Source organism: Sarcophilus harrisii, chromosome 5, assembly GCF_902635505.1.
Source record: "Sarcophilus harrisii chromosome 5, mSarHar1.11, whole genome shotgun sequence".
NCBI classification, from domain to species: domain Eukaryota; kingdom Metazoa; phylum Chordata; class Mammalia; order Dasyuromorphia; family Dasyuridae; genus Sarcophilus; species Sarcophilus harrisii.
In genome coordinates, this window is record NC_045430.1 from 129,415,811 (window position 1) to 129,435,884 (window position 20,074).

The following is a 20,074-nucleotide window of genomic DNA, read 5'->3' on the forward strand; positions in this document are numbered from 1 at the left end:
AGTACTAATCAAATACCTGTTGTTTACCAGGCAGTATGAATACAAAGACCTTAAGAGTTCTACTATAAGGGAACGATGTGTACACACATTAAATATAAAATATATGGGTTTTCCCTGTATTGATTCCCCCATTCCACTCCCAGTTTGTCTTGTTTAGACTGGGAGATGCTTGAGAGCAGATCCTGTTTCTTACTTTTCTTTGTTTCTCTAGCACTTAGCATAGTGCCTGACCCATAGTAGGTACTTAATAAATGTTTATTGACTAACTGACTAATAGGGAAAGCAATAGTTTTAGCATAGTCTTAGATCACATATCCTTCATGTGGTATCTATGACACCAATTATATGAATCATTGGTCTTGGTCTCAGTTCAACCAGGATTTTTTAAAGTAGCTACCATGTGCAAAACATCATGTATTTGGATATTATGCAGGTTACATATGTGTATATGTTTGTATACAAACATGCATACAAAATGTAATAGTTCCTGTCTTTAAATTACATTGTATGTGCACAAAATGTACACGAATAAGTAAATACAAAGTATATTGTGTACAAAATATATACAAAGTACATAGATGTAGAATGGCAGACAACTATTTGGGAGGTTGGGAAAAGCTTCATGTAGTATGTAATAACTAGAGCTGGGCGTTGAAGCTAGATACATTCCAATGGGCAGATGTCAGAAGATCATAGTTTTAGAGCTAGAAGGAACCTTAGAGGTTTAGTTTAATTCCTTCCTTTCACAGATGAACAAACTGAGGGCAGGAGGGTTAATGACTAGTAGAGGGTTAAGACTCAAAGTCTAGTCAAGCTGAGCTCCTCTGGGCTAGGTCCTCTGTTGCTTAGATCTCTCAGCTGAATTACTTTCTATTGTCCCAACTAAATTATCCTCTACTCTCATGTGCCAATAGTCTCTTTGGATCCTTTGCTGATTTCTGCTGTCATCTGCTAAGAGTTTAAATCTCCAGGCAATCTCTTCCTGAAGGAAGAGGGCTGTTTCTTAGCTATAATAGAAGTCTATAAAGTTATATCCAGGCAGATTTAAAACAAAACAAAACAAGAAACTCATTATTTACACTTCATTTCTATATTTTCTTAAATTCTCTACCCCTAGCTTCCTCTTTGCCACAAATAAATCCCTTCCAAAGATGCCAGACCTGGATGTGAGGGATAAATGATATTATACAATGGGTACTCAATAAATATTGATAATAGATAGACTGAGGAAGTACCTATGAATTACTAGGTAGAAAGAGGGGGGAAAATATTGTGTATGTTGTCTCCTAAGAGGCTTTTGTTTTCCAATATTATTATAATTATGAATTGTCAGTGATCTTAAGGCCACACACAACAAAAGCTAGAAGTCTTGCCAGTCTCTAATGAATGCTTTCCATATAAAACATTAAGTTTTCCTTTTCTGTCTCACTTTGAAAAATCCCTCCTTGACTTATTCATGATAATACATTCAATTTGTGCCTTTATATTTGTGTAACACTACAGAATGCATTATGTATCTAAATAATTGAAGTATTGGGTTGATATAAGGAATATGTCCCAGATTAAAATCCCTCTATAGTTTAAAAGATGATTTCTAGAATTGCACATGTTTAACCTATATTGGATTACTTGCTATCTAGTGAAGAGGAAAGGGGGGGAAGGAAGGGAGAAAATATAGAACCCAAGGTTTTACAAGGGTGACTGTTGAAAAAAACTATCTTTGCATGTATTTTGAAAAATAAAAAGCTATTATAAAATGTTTTTTAAAAATTTCCTAGACTTGCTAATGCCTTCAGTTTCAAAACCTATGGACAAGTTAATTAGATGAATATCTGGAAGAGTCATATAGAACCAATAACTAGACTCATACTCAAAGAATTTTTTACCTTCATAGGACTTTCAGGAAATTATATTCCAGTGGCATAAGCATCAAAAGTCAGGTTGCTTACACAAGACAGCAAGGCACAGATTTTAATGTAAATGCTCTTTGTGCTTTTTAACTTCTTAAATTTCCAGTTCCTGCCCCCAGTCCCTTTGACTCAGTGTCTTCCTGACCATTTCAGTAGAATATATAGGACTGTGTGATTATGCATAAAAGTGACAAAGGGTTTGTTTACCAATTCAATTCAACAAAATTTTATTATATACTTTCTATGCTGAAAAATGTATTCTACTAATTAATGGCAGTGATACAAGTCTCTCCATTGATAGAACTTAGAATTTTGTAGGGGAAGAAGTGACACATCTACCTCATAAAGTTAATAAAAATAATATCTGATGAGTTCATAAAAGGTGATATAGAATGAAGTATAAAAACAAAAGGGTCTGACAGAACATGACCCACAGATCTGAAAGACTTGGACCTAGGTAGTAGGAATGCAGGGAAGGCGTCACTTAGATAAGCTTAGGTCTTTCTTTGAAGTTTGCCTAATAGTATTTATTTCTTTGAAACTAGTGATCTCCTCTAGCTAGACTAATCTAGCTAGATAATGCTAAATACTAATTTCACAAAACCAAAACACATAAAAAAGTAAGTTCTATCTATATTAGTGTCCTACAAAAAAAAAAAAAAAAAGGAGAGGGAGAGATTGGTGTCTCACATATAGGAGGCATAATAAATTATCTTGATATCTATATCTTGCCACTGGACCCAGATAGCTCTGGAGGGGAAAGTGAGACTAGTGACTTTGTATAGCCCTCCCTCACTGAAATCCAATTGACTTATATGTCATTGCAGCACCTCCCTGAGGTCATGGTCCTCTTCAAGGATAAATAACAACAACAAAAATAATAGTGGAATTCAGTTATGGAGTGACAAATCATCTCAGCACAGTTCTATTAATATTTTAAAGCTGATAGTTTTCCAAAAAGAAATTCAGAAGCTTCATTTAGACAAAGTTAGGCCACAAGTGTGAGACCTGGAATAAGGAAAACTTGAATTCAAATCTGGTCCCAGATGTGATCCTGGGCAAAATCACTTTCAATTATGCCCAACTCTGTGACCTCATTTGGGGTCTTCTTTGCACAAATACTGAAGATATCTCACCTTATTCATCTGCAAAATGGGGATAATAATAGCACCAAGCTCCCAAGGTTGTTGGGAGGATAAAATGAGATAATAATTGTAAGGTATTTAAAACAATGGCTGGTATATAATAAGCACTATATAAATGTAAACATCTCCAGTATCTGTGCCAAGAAAACCCCAAATGAGGTCACAAAAAGTTGGACACAACTGAAAATGACTAAACAAGAAAATTAGCTGTCATTATAATCTTCCTTATTAGTAGTAATTTTAAAGTATTAGATTTTCAAACATATTTCAATAAGTCTAGAGGGATCTGTCTTTCTCTCTCTCTCTCCCCCTCTCTAGTTAATCTGCCTGCCTTTTTAAGGAAAAATCACTAAAACAGAGGTCTGATCATGTCACCAACAATTACACTCTAGACAGACAGACACACACAGCTTCCAAGATGAAATATAAAAGTTTTTGTTTGACATTCAAAACCCTATATGACCTCACCCCATCCTACCTTTTGAGTCTTTTTACACTTTACTCCCCAACACATAATCAACAATCCAGTGACATTGACTTTCTAGCTATTTATTATCAGCCTCGTCATTATTAGTAATTTTAAAGTATTAGATTTTCTACATTTCATTAGGTCTAGAGGGATCTCCCTCCCCTCTCTTTTCCTCTTTTTCTCTCCATCTCTAGTTAATCTGCCTGCCTCAAATCTCACCCCATTCCAATCTATCCTCCATTCAGCCACTAATGTGATTTTTCTTAAAACCGAGATCTGATCAGAAAGATTGGATCTTTTCTCCACTTTGACTTTTAACCTCCCTGGCTTCCTGTGAGTCCCAGCTAAGATCTCACTTTCCACAGGAAGCCTTCCCAACCATTTTTAATTCTAGTACCTTTCCTCTGTTAAAATTATTTCCCATTTAATACATCCTAAAATAGTTTGCTTTGGAAATATTTGTTTGCTAGTTGTTTCTCCTTTAGAGTTTAAGTTCTCTGAGGGCAGGGACTATCTTATGCCTTTTTTTTTGTATCCCCAGCACTTAGCACAGTGCTTGGCACATAGTAGGGGCTTACTAAATACTTATTGGTTGATTATTAATTGATTATCTTCCTCCGTTTTTCTTTCTTTTTTAAATATAGGGTAGGTGGCTATTTAATTTTTAATATTCTCTTGTGGTTTTTTTGACAGGTTATACATATGCTAATAGAAATAAGCTTATTATTTGAAGCACAGAGCTGCTTGTCAATGAAGCTTCATTAACACCGTTATCACTGCCTGACATTTATCTTATAATTTTCTAGAGCTGACTGTTGTGTCTCCATGGAAACCCAAATTGCAATTGAAACAAGTGAGATAATAAAGGCATCCACTGAGATTGACAGCATGCAAAGCCTGGTTACATTTGTGTATAGTCCCTTAGATAGCTACAACTAGGGAGAAACTGATCCCTTTTCTGGCTTTCTTATCCATTCCTTGTCATCCTATATTGACCTCCTGCTTATATGGCAAGTTTGCCTCTCTGTTGTTTATAATTGGGTTCCTAAATTTTATTGGAGTCATCTCAAGACATTACAATACAAAATTCACTGTGATTCTATTTGGAGAAAGAAGGAAATTTTTATGGGGCAATTATGACATAAAATGTTGATCAGTCCTTGAACTAGGAGGCTGTGGAAGCTAAGCAGTTTTTTTGGCAACTACATCCCTATACTACTATTTTCCCTTTTATATCTAAAGACCTGTGCTCTTTTAAGTTCATGACTCTAAATCAATTTGGATGGTGCCTCAAAGCATAGAGTCATGAAACTGGAGTGGGTCCAGAGTGAATTAATCTGAAATTAATTTGATTCTGAAAGGCTCCATCTGGCTGTGTTTGGGAAAGGCAGTTAGACAGATATATAAACAAACGATCATCTGTATTCAGTGTGCCAGATGTAGTGTCAAAAAATGAAGAAATGGCTTTAAAAAATCAGCTAAGGGAGATTTTTGATATAATGATATTCGGGCTCTTAGACTAACAACCATTATAATTTAGTACATGATCCTATTTTTGTTCTTTTTTGTTTGGAGGTGTTGTCTGATAGCATTCTTTGAAAAGTAAGCAAATTGAATGTCAAGGCCTCTTTTTATATTGATGATTTTCTATGGTAACTGAAATTGATAATTTACTAAAAATACTTAGTTCTGTGAACTTTAGTTTCAGAATGTTTATTTGGTTTTGATTCCCCTTTTGGAAATAATTTATGGATTTTAAAACCACATTAATGAAATGACCAATCATAATTCCACACTATTGTTGCTAAAAAAAAAAATGTTACAGATATCCTAACAAAGAGATGATGGACTCAGTATATAAAATGGGACAAGCATGGCCAATATGGAAATTTGTTTTGCTTGACTGCACATTTATTATGATGGTTTTGTCTTTCTTATTTTTTTCCAGCAGGGGAGAAGGAAAGAAAAGGGAGGGAAAGTTTATTAATTGCGGAGGAGGGGGGCAAATTCATTTTTTAAAAACTGCCACAGGAAAACCACATATTGGTTTTGCCATGTTGCCATGTGATTTTGTACCACAGAACACATATCTTGAATCTCATGAGGATTGATAAATTGATAAGTATATCCATGCAGGAGAGAATATGTAAAAGGCTCTAAAACCAGTCTGGCAATATTCATTTGACCTGGAAGATGGGTGTGTTCTTGCATTTTTTTTTCTTTTACAAATTTGTTTTGCTGTTAAGAATTGTGACATAGAAATATTACATTAAGCCAATTCATGACCAGCAGGGATACTTAAGTACAGATTAGCATCTCTGTTTCTATTTGAGTTTAACACAAGTACTTCAGGCTACTTTTAAGATTGAGCTGCAGAACAGGTGTTGACCTGCAATGATAGAGGACATTACCTCACCTGGGAGTTCCCTACAGTGATGAAACACTGAGTCCAGTCCCCATATTTATACCTGTCAGCCTATACTCTCTCTTCCAAAACAGAGAATGGTAAATATAATTGAATTTGTTATTCTGAAAGGTGATGATTTTATCTTGTCCTTACACTGCTTTCATTATCTCAAAATGAAACCTTTAAGAATCACCTTGTCTAAAAAATTATCACCTGGTGGTCAGCCTTCTGGTGATTGCTGAGCATTATTTATTTTTTTTCTTGGTGACTCAGTAATAATATTTTTAAATATCATATAATGAATATCATTTTCAGTACAGTGAGGTCCTTAAGGCCCAGTGAGCTTGTTGGTTTTCTTAGATTGATCTTAACTTTAGTCTGCATTCTCTGATGAGATACCAGTTGATAAGAGAGCCTTAGATGATGAACCAGAAATGGGACAAGTGATAATGAAAAGCTGATCCAGAATTACATTTTGCTGCAGAATATTAGCAATGAGATCAATTCATAAGCAAATAATCAAGTACTGACTAATACAAAGTTTGTCTGGATCTATTGAGAATTTGTTATCAACTAAAAACCAGATAATTTATCAAAAAGGTTGATCTTTAGGGGTAAAATTATAGAGCATGAGTATCAATTCTAAACTAAGGCCTCCTTCTTGGTTTTGTGTTATCTATATCAATCAATACACATTTATCAAGTGCCTACTATGTATCAGGCATTATCTTGGGAATGGAAATAAATATCACGCTCTGAAGGTACTTACATTTTATTGAGGGAAAAAGGCATATGGACATAAATAAATACAAAGTAAATAATATGTATTTTATGAATACATGTTGTGAAGGGAAGTAGAGAAAAGTGGTATCTGAAGAGAAAGGGCAAAGTAGGAGGTGGCAGATATAGGAGGTGACACAAGCTTAACTTTGATGAGAACTTGCTAAGTCCTTTTCAGAATTAAGCCGCTATGAAGTACTCTCTCACTCTTCATAGTGTTTTCCTTTTAATGGCTTCTTCCTCTAAACCCCTTTCCTTGCTAACTTTATTGGTCTCCTAAATCTATTTAATATTTATCATTCCTGATGACTATTTTACTTCTTCATTTTGTGTGTAATGTCTTCTTCTAAATAAAGGTATTTAAAAAAAAAAAACTGAGAACTTGGGATTCCAAGGAGGTAGCTAGGTGTCTCAGTGGATAGAATATTAGGCCTGAGTTCAAATCCACCACAGGTGCTTACTAGCTACATAATCCTGAGCAAGTCAGTTTGTTTGCCTTAATTCACTGGAGAAGGAAATAGCAAACCGCTCCAGTATCTTTGCTAAGAAAACCCCATGGCCAAGATAGGCATAGTAGGGGCCACAGGGTCATAAAGATTCAAACACAATTAACTGAACAACAATAAGGGGATTCCAAGAGACATAAGTGAAGAAAAGAAGCATTTTAGATATGAGGGTAATGAGGCTTCCTGTGCAACTGAATTATAGTCAGGGATAGTTTGGTTTTAATGTAGAGTCTATGAGGGGCAATGATTAGAAGGGATGAAGTCAAGTCATTAATGGCTTTAAAAGCCAAAAGAAAAGTTGATATTTTGTCTTCAAGGTCAATAGAGAGCCATCAGGGCTTTTGGAATGAGGGGAGTAACATCTGACCTATGCTTTAGGCAGCTGTGTGGGAGATAGATTGGAGAGGAGAGAAACTTGAGGCAGAAAGAATGATTAAATTGCTGTGATTGTCGAGGTGCTAAGAATCTGAATTTGGATGATGTTCCTTTGAGTGTAAAGAAGGGACACAGGCTTTGGCAGCTGTGTGGATATGGTGGGTAGGAGAGAGAGGATCAAAGAGGAGTGGATGTGTATTCTAGGTTCTGCCATCAACGGAAAGGAAAAGCTAATAAACATAATTCAGTCATCTTTGATAGCTAGCATGAATCTTTTTTTAAATTTTAAAATTTAGTTTATTTTTATAAGCATTGATAATATCTTCTCACAGGCCTTCAATTGGATAATAAAATAGCAATTATGTATGGCAAATATGCTTAGTTTCACAAAACAAATTTTGACATTGGCCATGTTCAACACTAAAAGGTAACGTGTATCTTCTCTTTCTCTTGTAAATCTTCCCTCAGCCTACCCTTATTCTGCATATGCTTAGGCAATAGTAACATTCTTCACTTATTAATTCAATTAATACTTATTCACGGACTAAAAATGTGTCAAACTCAAGGACAAGCAGCTGGCAAAACTCTTGAATGTGGCCTGAATCCGATTAAAATTACAATAATTGGAAAATAAAAAACAAAATAAAGATACGATAAAATAATCAATAATAAGATAATGATCATTTATGGCTTTGTGAATCAATATGCTGCCGGGATATAGTTCTATTTTAGTTTTTAACATCACAAGTAAATAGATAAGAGTTCTGTGCCAGAATCAAGAAAGACCTGTATTTAAATCCTGTTTCTCACACTTTTCTGGCTCTTGGACTATATGGCCAGTCATTTAGATTTTTCTGAGACTATTTCCTACAAAAATAACTGCAGTATCTATATCAAAGGATAATCATGAAGTGTAAATGAGATGCTGAACACTTAAAGCATATACAAACCTTAAAGCACATATAAATGTCAGCTATCATTATCAGATGGCATCAAAAGGAAGATTTATGGGCTTTTCATCTAACTGAGAATAATTAACAGTCAGTCAACAAATTATTCTGTTAGTTGAGCCTCTACCATATGTCTATCCCCTTATAAGGATATAGGAGACATCCAAGATACTGTCCCTACTTTTAGTCAGTTTACAGTAGTGGCAAGAAAATATATACATAAGACAGAACAACACAGATAATGAATGATTATGTGCCAAAGTTGGGGGATATAGGTAGTTGGTATTTTAGGAAGACTGAAAGAATTCATTACAGAGCCAGAGAAATTTCAAAAAGTCTCTGTGAAGACCAAAGGACTTAAGCAGAAGGGAGTGAGTCCAATCAGAATGATGCTGGAGATAGGAGTGTTACAAATAAAATACAGAAGAAAACAGACATCTTGAAGTAGGAAGTTACAGAACTTGGTTGCTGATTGGATGTAAGAAAGAAAGGGAGAAGGCAAAAAAAAGGACTTGGTCAAAATAATAGTTTTAATCCATTACATCCTATGTGTTATGTTAAGTTTCATGATGTACAAAAATAATAAAATTGAAAAGTGTAGAAGACTGAGGTCACTCTTGGAGAACACTGCAAGTCTGGACCCCAAAGTTTTCTTTGGGGTCCAGATCCTAAATGAAGATAGATCCTAAATGTGAAGTTAGAAAAGTAGTCTCTTTGTCTCTCTGGACTTCAGTATTTTTCATCTATAAAATGTAGTTGCAATAAATGACCTCTAAGATCACATGTAATTCTAAATTTGCCTACAAGGCAAAGAGACAAATTTAGTGATAGAAAAAAGATTTAGTCACAGAGCTACTAGAAGTGGAATTGGCTCAACAATTAGAGCTTGGAGATAGTGATTGGAAGTCTTTTTGGAAAGTTAGTTGACCAAATTACAAGACACATTGTAAAGGGGAATATTATTCATGAATGGATTGGATTCAAAGGACACTGAATTGAGCAAACTTAATTCTCCAGCATATTTTGATTACTATGTAATAGTTATCTATGTCCCTCCTAATTCTGAGTTTTCATTATGCCAAATGCTTCATAGAAGTCAAGAGGAATGAGGATTACATTGGCTTTTAGGTTGGGCTAGGAAACAAACATTGTTAATCTTTGTTTGAGAAGCTGGAATAGAATGATGATGCTTTAAACTGTATTGAAAGAATTGGGTAGGAAATAAATAGAGAGGAAATAATGGCAATTGTTTTAAGAATGCATGGATGAATGAATGAAAAAAAGCATTTATTAAATATTTATTTTTATTCCAAGCACTATGTTAAGTACTAAAAATGCAAACACCAAATGAGATAGCCCTGCCTTCAAAGAGCTGACATCCTAATGGGGAAACAATATGTAGACATAAGATGGTAGTTACAATGGGAGATATAGTCAATTGAAAATTATCTTCACAATAGGGATGTTTGAATGAAGGGGAAAAAAGGATCTCTCTATGGACAGGGAAAGAGTGAAGAAATTAGAGAAGGGAATAATTATGGGACTATGATCCCAGAGGAGAGAGAATTGGATTGAGAGAACAGTGTGAGAGGTGAGCTTTAAAAAGCAGATTCCATAGTGTAATAGAGCCAAAAAGGGGCACCTTTAAAATAATTCATCATGAAGAAATGGAATCTTGGAGACATTTGATTATTTCTCCACGGACATTCCCTTGATTAGATGCAGAACCAGACTTCAGACTCATTTCCTCACTTAGTCCAGGGCTCATTCCAAGGCTCTGTGCCATGTTCCTATAAGAGCATACATTAAATCTTGGGTTTCTATTACTATGGAGATAAATTAACCAGGTGTGCCTCAAATAAGGAAGATTTTACATCACCACAGGATTATTAATATAAAAGAGAGGTAAGTCCCAAATCTTCTCTAGCTTGTCCTGGTTCTATCCTCTGGAGTGTGCCATTTGTTAAATTGCATGCTACGAGGCTTACCAGTAACCTCAAGGTCTCCCAACATTAGCATCTTTTGTAGAGAATGATACTGTTGGGGAATAGTTTCCTTAATCCCAAGCAGAAAAAAAAATAACCTTTTGATCAATTTTTTTAAGATCTTAGAGTAGAATAATAGGGGCCCAGACATTTCTCTGACTTACCGTCATTTTGACACTCAGTTTATTCTTTAAAAGCCTCTCACCAAAAAATTGACTGCAGGAAGTATAGCCTAGTAAAGTATGTTGGACATTGTATCTTCTTCTACATGCTGTGGGAATTCACAGAAATCTTTTAACCTCCCTGCTTGGGATGAAAAAAAAAAACAAAACAGAAATGGGTTTGGATCACCTCAGTGAAAAAGATGTTTGTGAAAATACAAGATATTGTAGTATTATGGGGAATCTATGTGGTGTAATGGATAGAATTAAGAAGTTGTTATTCAGTCATTTGATAGTCATATTCTTCTCTGACCCCATTTGGGGTTTTCTTGGCAAAAATATTAGAGTGGTTTGCCATTTCCTTCTTCAGTTCATTTTACAGATGGGGAAACTGAGGCAAACAGGGTTACGTGATTTGCCCAATGTCATATAGCTGGCAGGTGTCTGAGGCCAGACTCCAGGCCCTCCAGCACTCTCTCTACCCAATAATCAAGAATCTGAATCCAAAGAGGACCTCAAATACTAGCTATAAGACCCCGAATAAGTCATTTAACCTTGGTTTGCTTCAGTTTCCTTAGATGGAAGATGAGGATAATAGGATCTATTTCCTAGTGTGGTTTGAGGATCAAATGAGATATGGCTTTTACCTTTCTTTGTATCACCACTGCTTAGCACAAAGCCTGACAATAACAGGTGTTTAATTTTTTAAAAAGTTTCTAATTGTTATTGTTCTATTATATTGTTCAATATTCTCTTGTTATTATTATGTTTGAGCAAATTTTTAATGATGTATTCTAAATCTACCCATAAGTAAAGAGATAGAGGATTGTTTTCTCTGCCTTATTAGTAAGGGAACTGATTGCCAGAGAGAATTTAGGTGACCAAAGAAACAATTACTCAATGGTTTAGATAGAATAAGAATCAATTTTCTCAGTCCATTGTCAAAAGTTAGTCTCTCAGAAAGTTATTGCCAAAAACACAATGGATATGGTTGAAGACTTAAGCTTCATTAAATCTTGAAGATGTCGCTAAATGTCCAACAGTTTGAGAGATTTTTGTTAAAGAAGGAAATTCAAATTACAGAATATTGAATTTGAAGTTTGGATGAGCAATTGATGGGCCTCACTTAAATCAAAAGATATTCTACTTGGTTAAAAACAAAATTAATAAGCTTTTTAACATGAAGGGGCATTTAACTCTCTTTTGTATACTATAAATTTAAAATTGATAAATATTTGTTGATTAATACATGAAAGTATATTTTAAAAAATTAGAGTGAGCCAGATCTCAATTTCTATTCCTTCCTTTAATTTTCTAGGAACTAAGTACAACTTTTACTGAGTCTGTACTAGAAAAAGCATAGTGTCCAAGAATAGAAAAGTAATAGTTTCACTGTACTTTATCACGATCAGATCAAATCTGTATTGTTTTATTCATTTCTGGGCACCATAATTTGGAAAGGCTTGGATAAGTTTGACAGTTTCTCAAGGAAAGGAATCAAGAAGATAGTAGGGCCTTGGTCTTATGCCACATGAGAACTGGTTGAAGGAACTATAGGTGTTTCATTTGAAGGGAAGACTAGGGTTAAGGCAGGAAATTATGACTAATCAAATATTTGAATATGTGAAAAAGAGATTATACTTGTTCTCTTTGGCCCCATAGGGGAAAACCAGTAATGATGGAATAGAAATTTCAAAAAAAAGCAAGTTTAGATTTGACATGAGGGAAAACTGGCCAATGAGTAATTAGAGCTTTCCAAATATGAAATGGAGTGCCTCAAGAGGCAGCAAGTTCCCCATTTTTTGAGAACTTCAAAGACAGGCTAGATGATCATTAGTTTGGATATGCTTTCCTATTCAGGTATGAGCTGGATTAGATAGTCTCGAAGGTCCCATCCAATTGTGAGACTTTGGTTTATCTATAATTAATAGTTTACTATGGTACTTTTTTTTTTCCTTTTTTAACTATTTTGAAAGTTGAGGCATAGAAAGGATAAATAATGTGCTTAAATACAGTAAGTAAACCAGTCATATAACTAGAAATGCAATCCATATTTCCTAATATTGTGGTTATAGCTACATTGATTTATGCTAATCCAGACTGGGATTATTTGCAACATTTAAAAGATCAGAGTTGGAAAGGACCTGGGAGTCATTGAGTTTAACCCATATACAAAAGAAATCTCTGGGCTCTACAAACAAAAACATTCCAGACAAGTGATTAGCCAACCTCTGCTTGAAGATCTTTTAGGAGGGGGACCCCCACCAACTCTCAAAATACAGCTGGGCTTTTTAATGCAGTATTCAGTAACCCTTTAAGAAGGAAGAAGGGAATCTTGTTGGTGGCTCCAAGTTGAATCCTAATAGTTAAATTCTGTTCTTAAACAGGAACATTAAGAAGTAGAGACTGGGAAGGATGTGTTAATATTCATAATTGCTGTCCCCACCCTATTTACTGTCAGCAATCTTGCAAGCCTTTCACCAGATTTCTTTATGCTTCTCCCTTATGTAGTTTAATCTGCAAAAAGTTTCTATAACAACCAAATAAAAACTGTTTCTTTAGATGGTAATATACAAACATAAGTGATAATAAAAAATTATTCTGGTCCCTTTTGAGAAACTGATGGGACAGTGGTCAAGTTATTAGAAAAACATTTGTACAAACTGAAAAAGATGCTCTGACCACAAATAGCTCATCCCCCACACACACTTACAGCAGTTAATATATGCCCTTGAACAGTCCTCCACAATGTAGAGGACGGCCTGTCATCTAATAAACCTGTGGACTGGATTACCTGTAACCTGATGGACTAAATCATATTCAGAAAAAGAGTCATATGTGAAAACCCTGTAGCTTGACAGAACACCCAAATTTTTGCATGAATGAATCTTTTAAGCTATACATTTTGGAATCAAAATCTCATAGTTGGTAGGAACAGATTATCTTTCATGCCTAGAATACATTCCTCCCCTAACCAGCTCTTAAAGTGCCTCAATATATTTGGGGGACAGGCAAAAGCTAAACCATTTTGACTCAGAGCCACAAGCCAACAAGTTAGAGGGAGATAGGGCTAGACTTTTGAGTTCATGATTGTTGAGCTAGTTTCTTCTATTTTCAACCAAAATCAAGTGAGAAGATATTTAAACCAATGTCTGTGCTTAACACAGTTTTTTCCCCCTAAATTTCTACAGTTCCTGCACTAGCAAGTGACAGTGACATATTCCGAGCTCTCTCGACCAGTAATTTATACTCTCTTAGTTTCTTTATGTCTATGGATTACCAACCTTAAAGGGATCCCATAGGAATACCAGTTGGTATTTAATAAAATGTAAACAAAATCTAAGAAACACATTTTAGTATTGGGAAAATGCAAGCAGAAAAGTATAGATGAATCTTTAGGTTCCTGTGAGATCCTGCTGATTAGACAGGAAACCTCACGACTTTGAAAAAAAAGTACGTGGCAAGTTAAATAGCATCAAGCAAACCACACTCATTGAACTCCTGCTGCATAAGACTATGTTATTGCCCATTTCTACCACCCCACAACCTCTTCAAATCCTTAGCACTTAGTAACAATCCAGGATTTGGAGAGGTTGTGGGGTGGTAGAAATGGACAGTAACATAGTCTTATCTTCCAATCCTTAGTAAAGAATTCAAGTTGTCATCTATTTATGAAGAGATATCAGCTTTAAGTGCAGGTAGACTAATTTGTCTTCCTTACTCTACAAGTAACATGCCTTAATTGGGCATGCTCAGAAGTGTTGCAACTCACAGAGACAAGAAGCAAGATGTCTGTTAGTCTCCACTAGAACTGGGCACAAATCCAGACTGAAGTTTGGAGTTAGAAGGAGAGAGACGCATAGGTGAAAGACATTCAGGATAATTTCCTTATGAACTGATTATTATTATAAAACTATCAGGAAAAAGTAGGAATAGGGGACAGTGTCAGCAATTTAGTGAAGTCTGTAGGTGAAGGATCAATTAGTATGATTTTATTAAGTACCTATTATGTATTAAGTGCTGTGCTAGGTTGGGGCAGGGGAGGGGAGGATCTGTGATTACATTGGTATGGGGAACTTCTGGGTGAAGAAATTCACTCTATCAATACAAGTTAGCATCTTCTCTGCGATTTATAATTTTAGAGATTTGCATAAAGAATTGAAAAAAAGTTGAGTGATTTGCTCAGAATCTATATTATAGCCACCATAAATCATAGTCAAGATTTGAATCCTAGATCTTCCTAACTTTAAAGCCAATTATCTACTAGAAACAAAATGAAATCTGAAAATCCACACTCTTGAGTTTTCTTTTTATCAGAAATCTTGAAAACTGTGGTCAGAATTGTCTTGAGTTAGGAACAATTGTAAATGATTTGTATGCTTTAGGATTAAAACCTTGGTGCTCACCTAGTCCAACTCCCTCACTTTATTGATAAGGAAACTGAGACTCAAGGAGGAGAAGTAGGTCTTTTCCAAAACCCATTTGGCTAGTTAATGGCAAATCAAGGATTTAGCCAGGCCCAATCCTGTTGAATTTCCGTGATACCACCAAACATTGTCAGTCTCTGGACATGCCATAGCCTATATCCCTTAGAAATTAACCCCAGCCTTCATAAAATTTACAAATATAAATAGTAATTCTGAAGCTTAACCAACTTGTTTTTGTTTCCCTTCCTACAATTTGGCAGCTTCTGTGAGTTTTGCACTCTTTGAGAAAGTAAAAAATATTATCTATTAGACCCTGAGGGCCATTGGCTTTAGATTTTAAAATCTAGGTATAGATCATAGAAGTGATAACAACATTCAAACATGATTGAAAAAGGCAGCAGTCAGTTCCTGCCTCTCTGAGGTGGTCAGTTTTAATTATACTCTGAGTAAAGAAGATATAAGGCCAAATTCTTCTGTCCTCGCTTTCTGTAAAAGCCAGAACTGTGGCAAAGCCTTCCCCTTTTTTGATGGGCTGTTGTCAACTGCAGTAACCACAAGGCCTTTCCTGTCTCAGAAATAAGTCTTGCCTCATTTTCAACCTGCTGCAGGCATGTTGAAATTCTGTATTGCTGGAGAGGGCTTTCCTCACACACATACAACTGAAGCTTTAACTTCAACCTTCTTAAAATTCTCAAAAAATTTGTCAAAAACAGGGTAAGCTCATAAACAAAAATACTATCCAGTATTAATATAAACATATTTCATCCAAACCATTGAAAGGTTTTGTATTTTGTGTTTTACATATTATTTCTTTTTTGAAAAACCAAAATTAATTGAAGCAAGTGAGGAATCTTCTGAAATGGAGATGAAAACAAAATTATTTCGAAGAAACTGTAGAGAGAAATAATAGAAATGAGAAACAGGGAAAGAACAAAAAGTTAAATGTTGGACCTAATAATAATTTTACTTTTTTTCATATTTTATATAAATTTTTAAAATTTCTCTTTCCCCAAAACTTTAGTTACCCAGAGAAGCATCAAATCTTATGATTTAGAGATGAAAGAGTCTTATAAATTATTTAATCCATGTATCTGGATTAAAAGAGGATTTGTTTGCCAGTCTGGTGAAACCTATGGACCACTTTTTAGAATAATATTTATTTTTTAAAATTCATAATTGAATTTTTTAAATTAATGAAAATAAAGATTTCTTCCATCCAAGTCAATGAATCTTCTAAAATTTATCCATAGATTCCCAAGAGGTCCACTGGAAATCTTTAAGTGGATCCCATCATCTCATCTCAAAACGAGACTGAAGCTCAAAGAAACTAAGTGAATCACCCAATCATAGTCACTAAGGAAAGCTGCACTTGAACCCAGATCTTCTAGCATCTTCTATTATGAGCACACCATATTTACCATATACTTTTATCAAATAAGGAAATTTTTTTTATTTATTTAGGAAATGTTTTCCTTGAATATCAAATAATAACCTGAAGGCAAAAGTGAAATTACACGGTCTATAATATTTACTTTTAAATAAACATATAATTGCTTGTTTTAAGGTTTTTTTTCCTGATTATTTTGCCTCTTGTAATGGAGATTGTGGTATTTAATTGGGAGCCCTGCAGGATCTTACATGTATTTAAATACAAATAAGACATATTTTTGCCAATGAAGGTCTTATAACCCCAGAATCCAAACTAAGCACTGTACTACAAATGAGCAGGCAGCAGTGCTGAATTCAGCAGCTGTCTGCCTCATAGAACAGGTGGGCTTTGGGATTATATTTAAAGGAGAGGAGAGGGAAGGTGCTGATCTGTATAATACAAGCTTTCTTTGTTGATCACATCTGAAATAGAAATGATCGGAGTAAACAACTGAAAATTATTTTCAGTTACTTGAAGGTGCCATGAATTTCAAGCTCCAAACCCCAACTCAGGACTTTCAAAATTTGAGCTTTGAAAAAAGATATTTAGGAAAATCGGTGTCTTACTCCTTGTGCCAGCTTCCAAACATATATGGGCTGTCCTAAGAATAAAATGTAGAATTTTTATCTCCAGTACTCCACCTCCCCCAAACAAAACAAAACAACAAAAACTTGTGATTGTTTAGACCTCAAGTACAACATCTGGAAATCAGATACAGGGAACAATTTATGGAGTGTGGAAGATGTGAAATATTCAGTGCCCTTTACAGGGAACTCAACTTTCTGAAGCTTGATGGTTCCCCCCCCCTTTTTTTTCAGCACAAAGCAGGCAATTCTGAGATTGCCTTTGCCTTTCTGAATTGTGCTTTGTGCCCTAGTGCCATGAACAATGCGCTTTTTTAAACTGGAGCCCCCTTCCCACCCCTTTCACGTTCCCATTCCTTTTTATAAAGCCTGGGCAGCCAATCAGCTGCCACCAGCCGCATAGTTGGAGTGTTTTCCATTCTGAGCAGCGATGCACTAATTTGATGCACCCGCGGATGCTTCACACAATCTGCAAATTCATCACCAGCATCTTGCATTCCTCATCTGACAGATTGCCAAGTGTTTCCTTTTTTTTTCTTTTGTGGGACTTTATTATTTCAAAAATAAAATAAAATAAAATAAATACGCCAGAAAGCAGCTCAACTCCTGTTGTCTTTCTCCTCCACCCTCCACCCCCCAACCTTTGGCTCCCATTGCTCGTTTGGGGTTGATGCCTGGCTGTTCTCTTGATGGCAGCCATGCAAAAAGACCTCCCCTTAACTTGAAACCGTTTCTCCTTCAGCCTTTGCTTTCAAGATGTGCAAATCCTGGCTGATAGCTTGCCGTTCTCAGCCCTTTGCTCAAGCGATGATACTAAACAGCAGCCCGCAGTGCAAACCTTCACCCATGAGCAATGTAATTGTGCTTTTGCTTTGTTTTAGTTGGTGAAATTTATATGACTCATTAGGCACTTTCCTCCCAGTTCCCCCCCCCACACACACACACACACTTCTTCTTCCCTTCCCCATCCTCTACCCCACCCCCTGCTTTTGATTCTTTTTTTTTTTCTTTCTTCCTGTCCCTCAACCATGCTCTCCTAACTCTGCCTTCTGGTTCGGTTTCTTGACAGTAACGGTACAGCTAACAAGATGAACGGCGCTTTGGATCATTCAGACCAACCAGACCCAGATGCCATTAAGATGTTTGTCGGACAGATTCCTCGGTCGTGGTCTGAGAAGGAGCTAAAAGAACTTTTTGAGCCTTACGGAGCTGTCTATCAAATTAATGTCCTCCGAGACCGGAGTCAGAACCCTCCCCAAAGTAAAGGTACAGTAGCCAGTCCCCTTTCTGGGGTTACTTTCTGTTTTAAGGATGCTTCTGCTTGTTCCTACGATCTCCTTGGGGGTTTGTATTTGAGATGCCAGGCTTTTTTTTTTTTTTTTAAAGATGTTAAACAATTGAGCAGCCCTGGGGGGAAAGAGCGCCTATTGAGCTGCTGCCTTCCTCTTCTCCTTTTTAGCATGCCATGTTAGAGGCTCTAGTCTCGCTCGCAGAGAAATCTTGGGCTCTGCCCAAGGTCATTCATAAGAGCCCGCTCCCTCCCCCTCCCCATGTTCCCATCCAAGGATGACTGAGTTGTGCCAGGATGAACAAACTGTTTCCCGGGATTATAAGGTGTCAAACACAACTTTCTACTTTATCTTTACCTGCCCTCCCCACCACCCAGCCACACACACCCCATCCACCTCCAGAATCCAGGTGGGAATAATCCAGGCAGCTCTAAATGGAGGAAGACAAAGTAAGGTACTTTGCGATCCCTCCAGGGGCAACATTCAGGAAATGCTGCCTTATTTCTAGATTTTTGATTTCTCTCTTGAGGTTACATTATAGCTCCTAGACTAGTCTAAGAGCAGTTGCCTCTCGGAGTGGTAATTTTTCTCCACCTTTTATTTCATGCACTTGCTATTTCCATCCTTATTTTAAGATTACTGCCTGTGTAATTTTATTTTATACTTATGCCACTGGCAGAGATCTCAAAGCTTCTTGCAAACAATAAGATACTAATGTGTAAAGGTCTACAAAAGCTCACTTTTAGGAGATATGTTCATTCTTTGGGCCTGACTTCCTAATTATTAAGTGAACTATTTGTATTTGCAATACCCTTGTGGCTCAAAATAATTAACACCTCTCCTAAAGTGCAACAGCTCCATGAGCACCGGTGAGATTAACCATACAATTTGGTGGGCCTGCAGGATGGCCTCCATTTTGCAGATGAGTGAGACTGATGCCCAACGGACGGCTTTTTTATGTCCTATATTTATACTAGGAAGTGTTTTGTAAAATTGTTGTAAATGGATCTTGGTAAATTATGAAACTATTTTCTTTGCATATTGGTCTTTCTATTTCAGTTTTGTTTTTTTCCCCCCAATTTCGCTATCATTGTTTTAGTAACTATTTCTTCCTCTTGGATACCACTCTAAATTTTGTGTTTACAATGTAACGTGAGTCACTCATCACATTTATTTGTTAAATTAAAAGCCATCCCTTGCCTACCCATCTTTGTAATTCTCCTTTTTGGTTACTGATTCCCATAGGCTTCTGATTACTTTTGTTGTTTTTTAAATATCTGGACCAAAAGGCGTCTTGGTCCAAAAGAAGATGCCTCTCGTGTGGTACATGTTGATAATTTCAGCCACTATAATTCCAAAATGTCACACTAATTCCAAGCCCATTTAGGGCTAATATAGAAACCTTGGTCTAATGTAACCTTGATCGAACTTGGTTCACAAACTTACCATCTTGATAGAACTCTCAATCAGTCATTTAACAAGCATTTAACAAGCAATTAGCATGTGCCAGGAACTATGCTAGATACAAATACAAAGAATGAAATCGGTCTTATTTGCAAGAAACTTACATTTTATTTAAAACAGAAGTGAAGAATTCTCCCATAAAAAGCCAGTTGCTAATAGTGTTCGTTGCTGATTTTTTTAAATTAAATTCTCA

At 35.9% G+C, this 20,074-nt stretch overlaps 1 protein-coding gene across 20 annotated transcripts in view; it reads left to right on the forward strand.

The window, feature by feature from the left end:
* The window catches only part of CELF2 (CUGBP Elav-like family member 2), a 969,093-nt gene that overhangs the window by 758,407 nt on the left and 190,612 nt on the right, over positions 1 to 20,074 (forward strand). For 19 of the 20 annotated variants that reach the window (XM_031940494.1, XM_031940495.1, XM_031940484.1 and 16 more), the window contains one exon: positions 18,198 to 18,394. In XM_031940494.1, coding sequence (XP_031796354.1) covers positions 18,217 to 18,394 — 178 coding nt within the window. In that variant the 5' untranslated portion in view covers positions 18,198 to 18,216. Of the gene's footprint in view, positions 1 to 17,715; positions 17,984 to 18,197; positions 18,395 to 20,074 lie in introns of those variants that run through there. The other variant, XM_031940496.1, reaches the window with a different exon arrangement.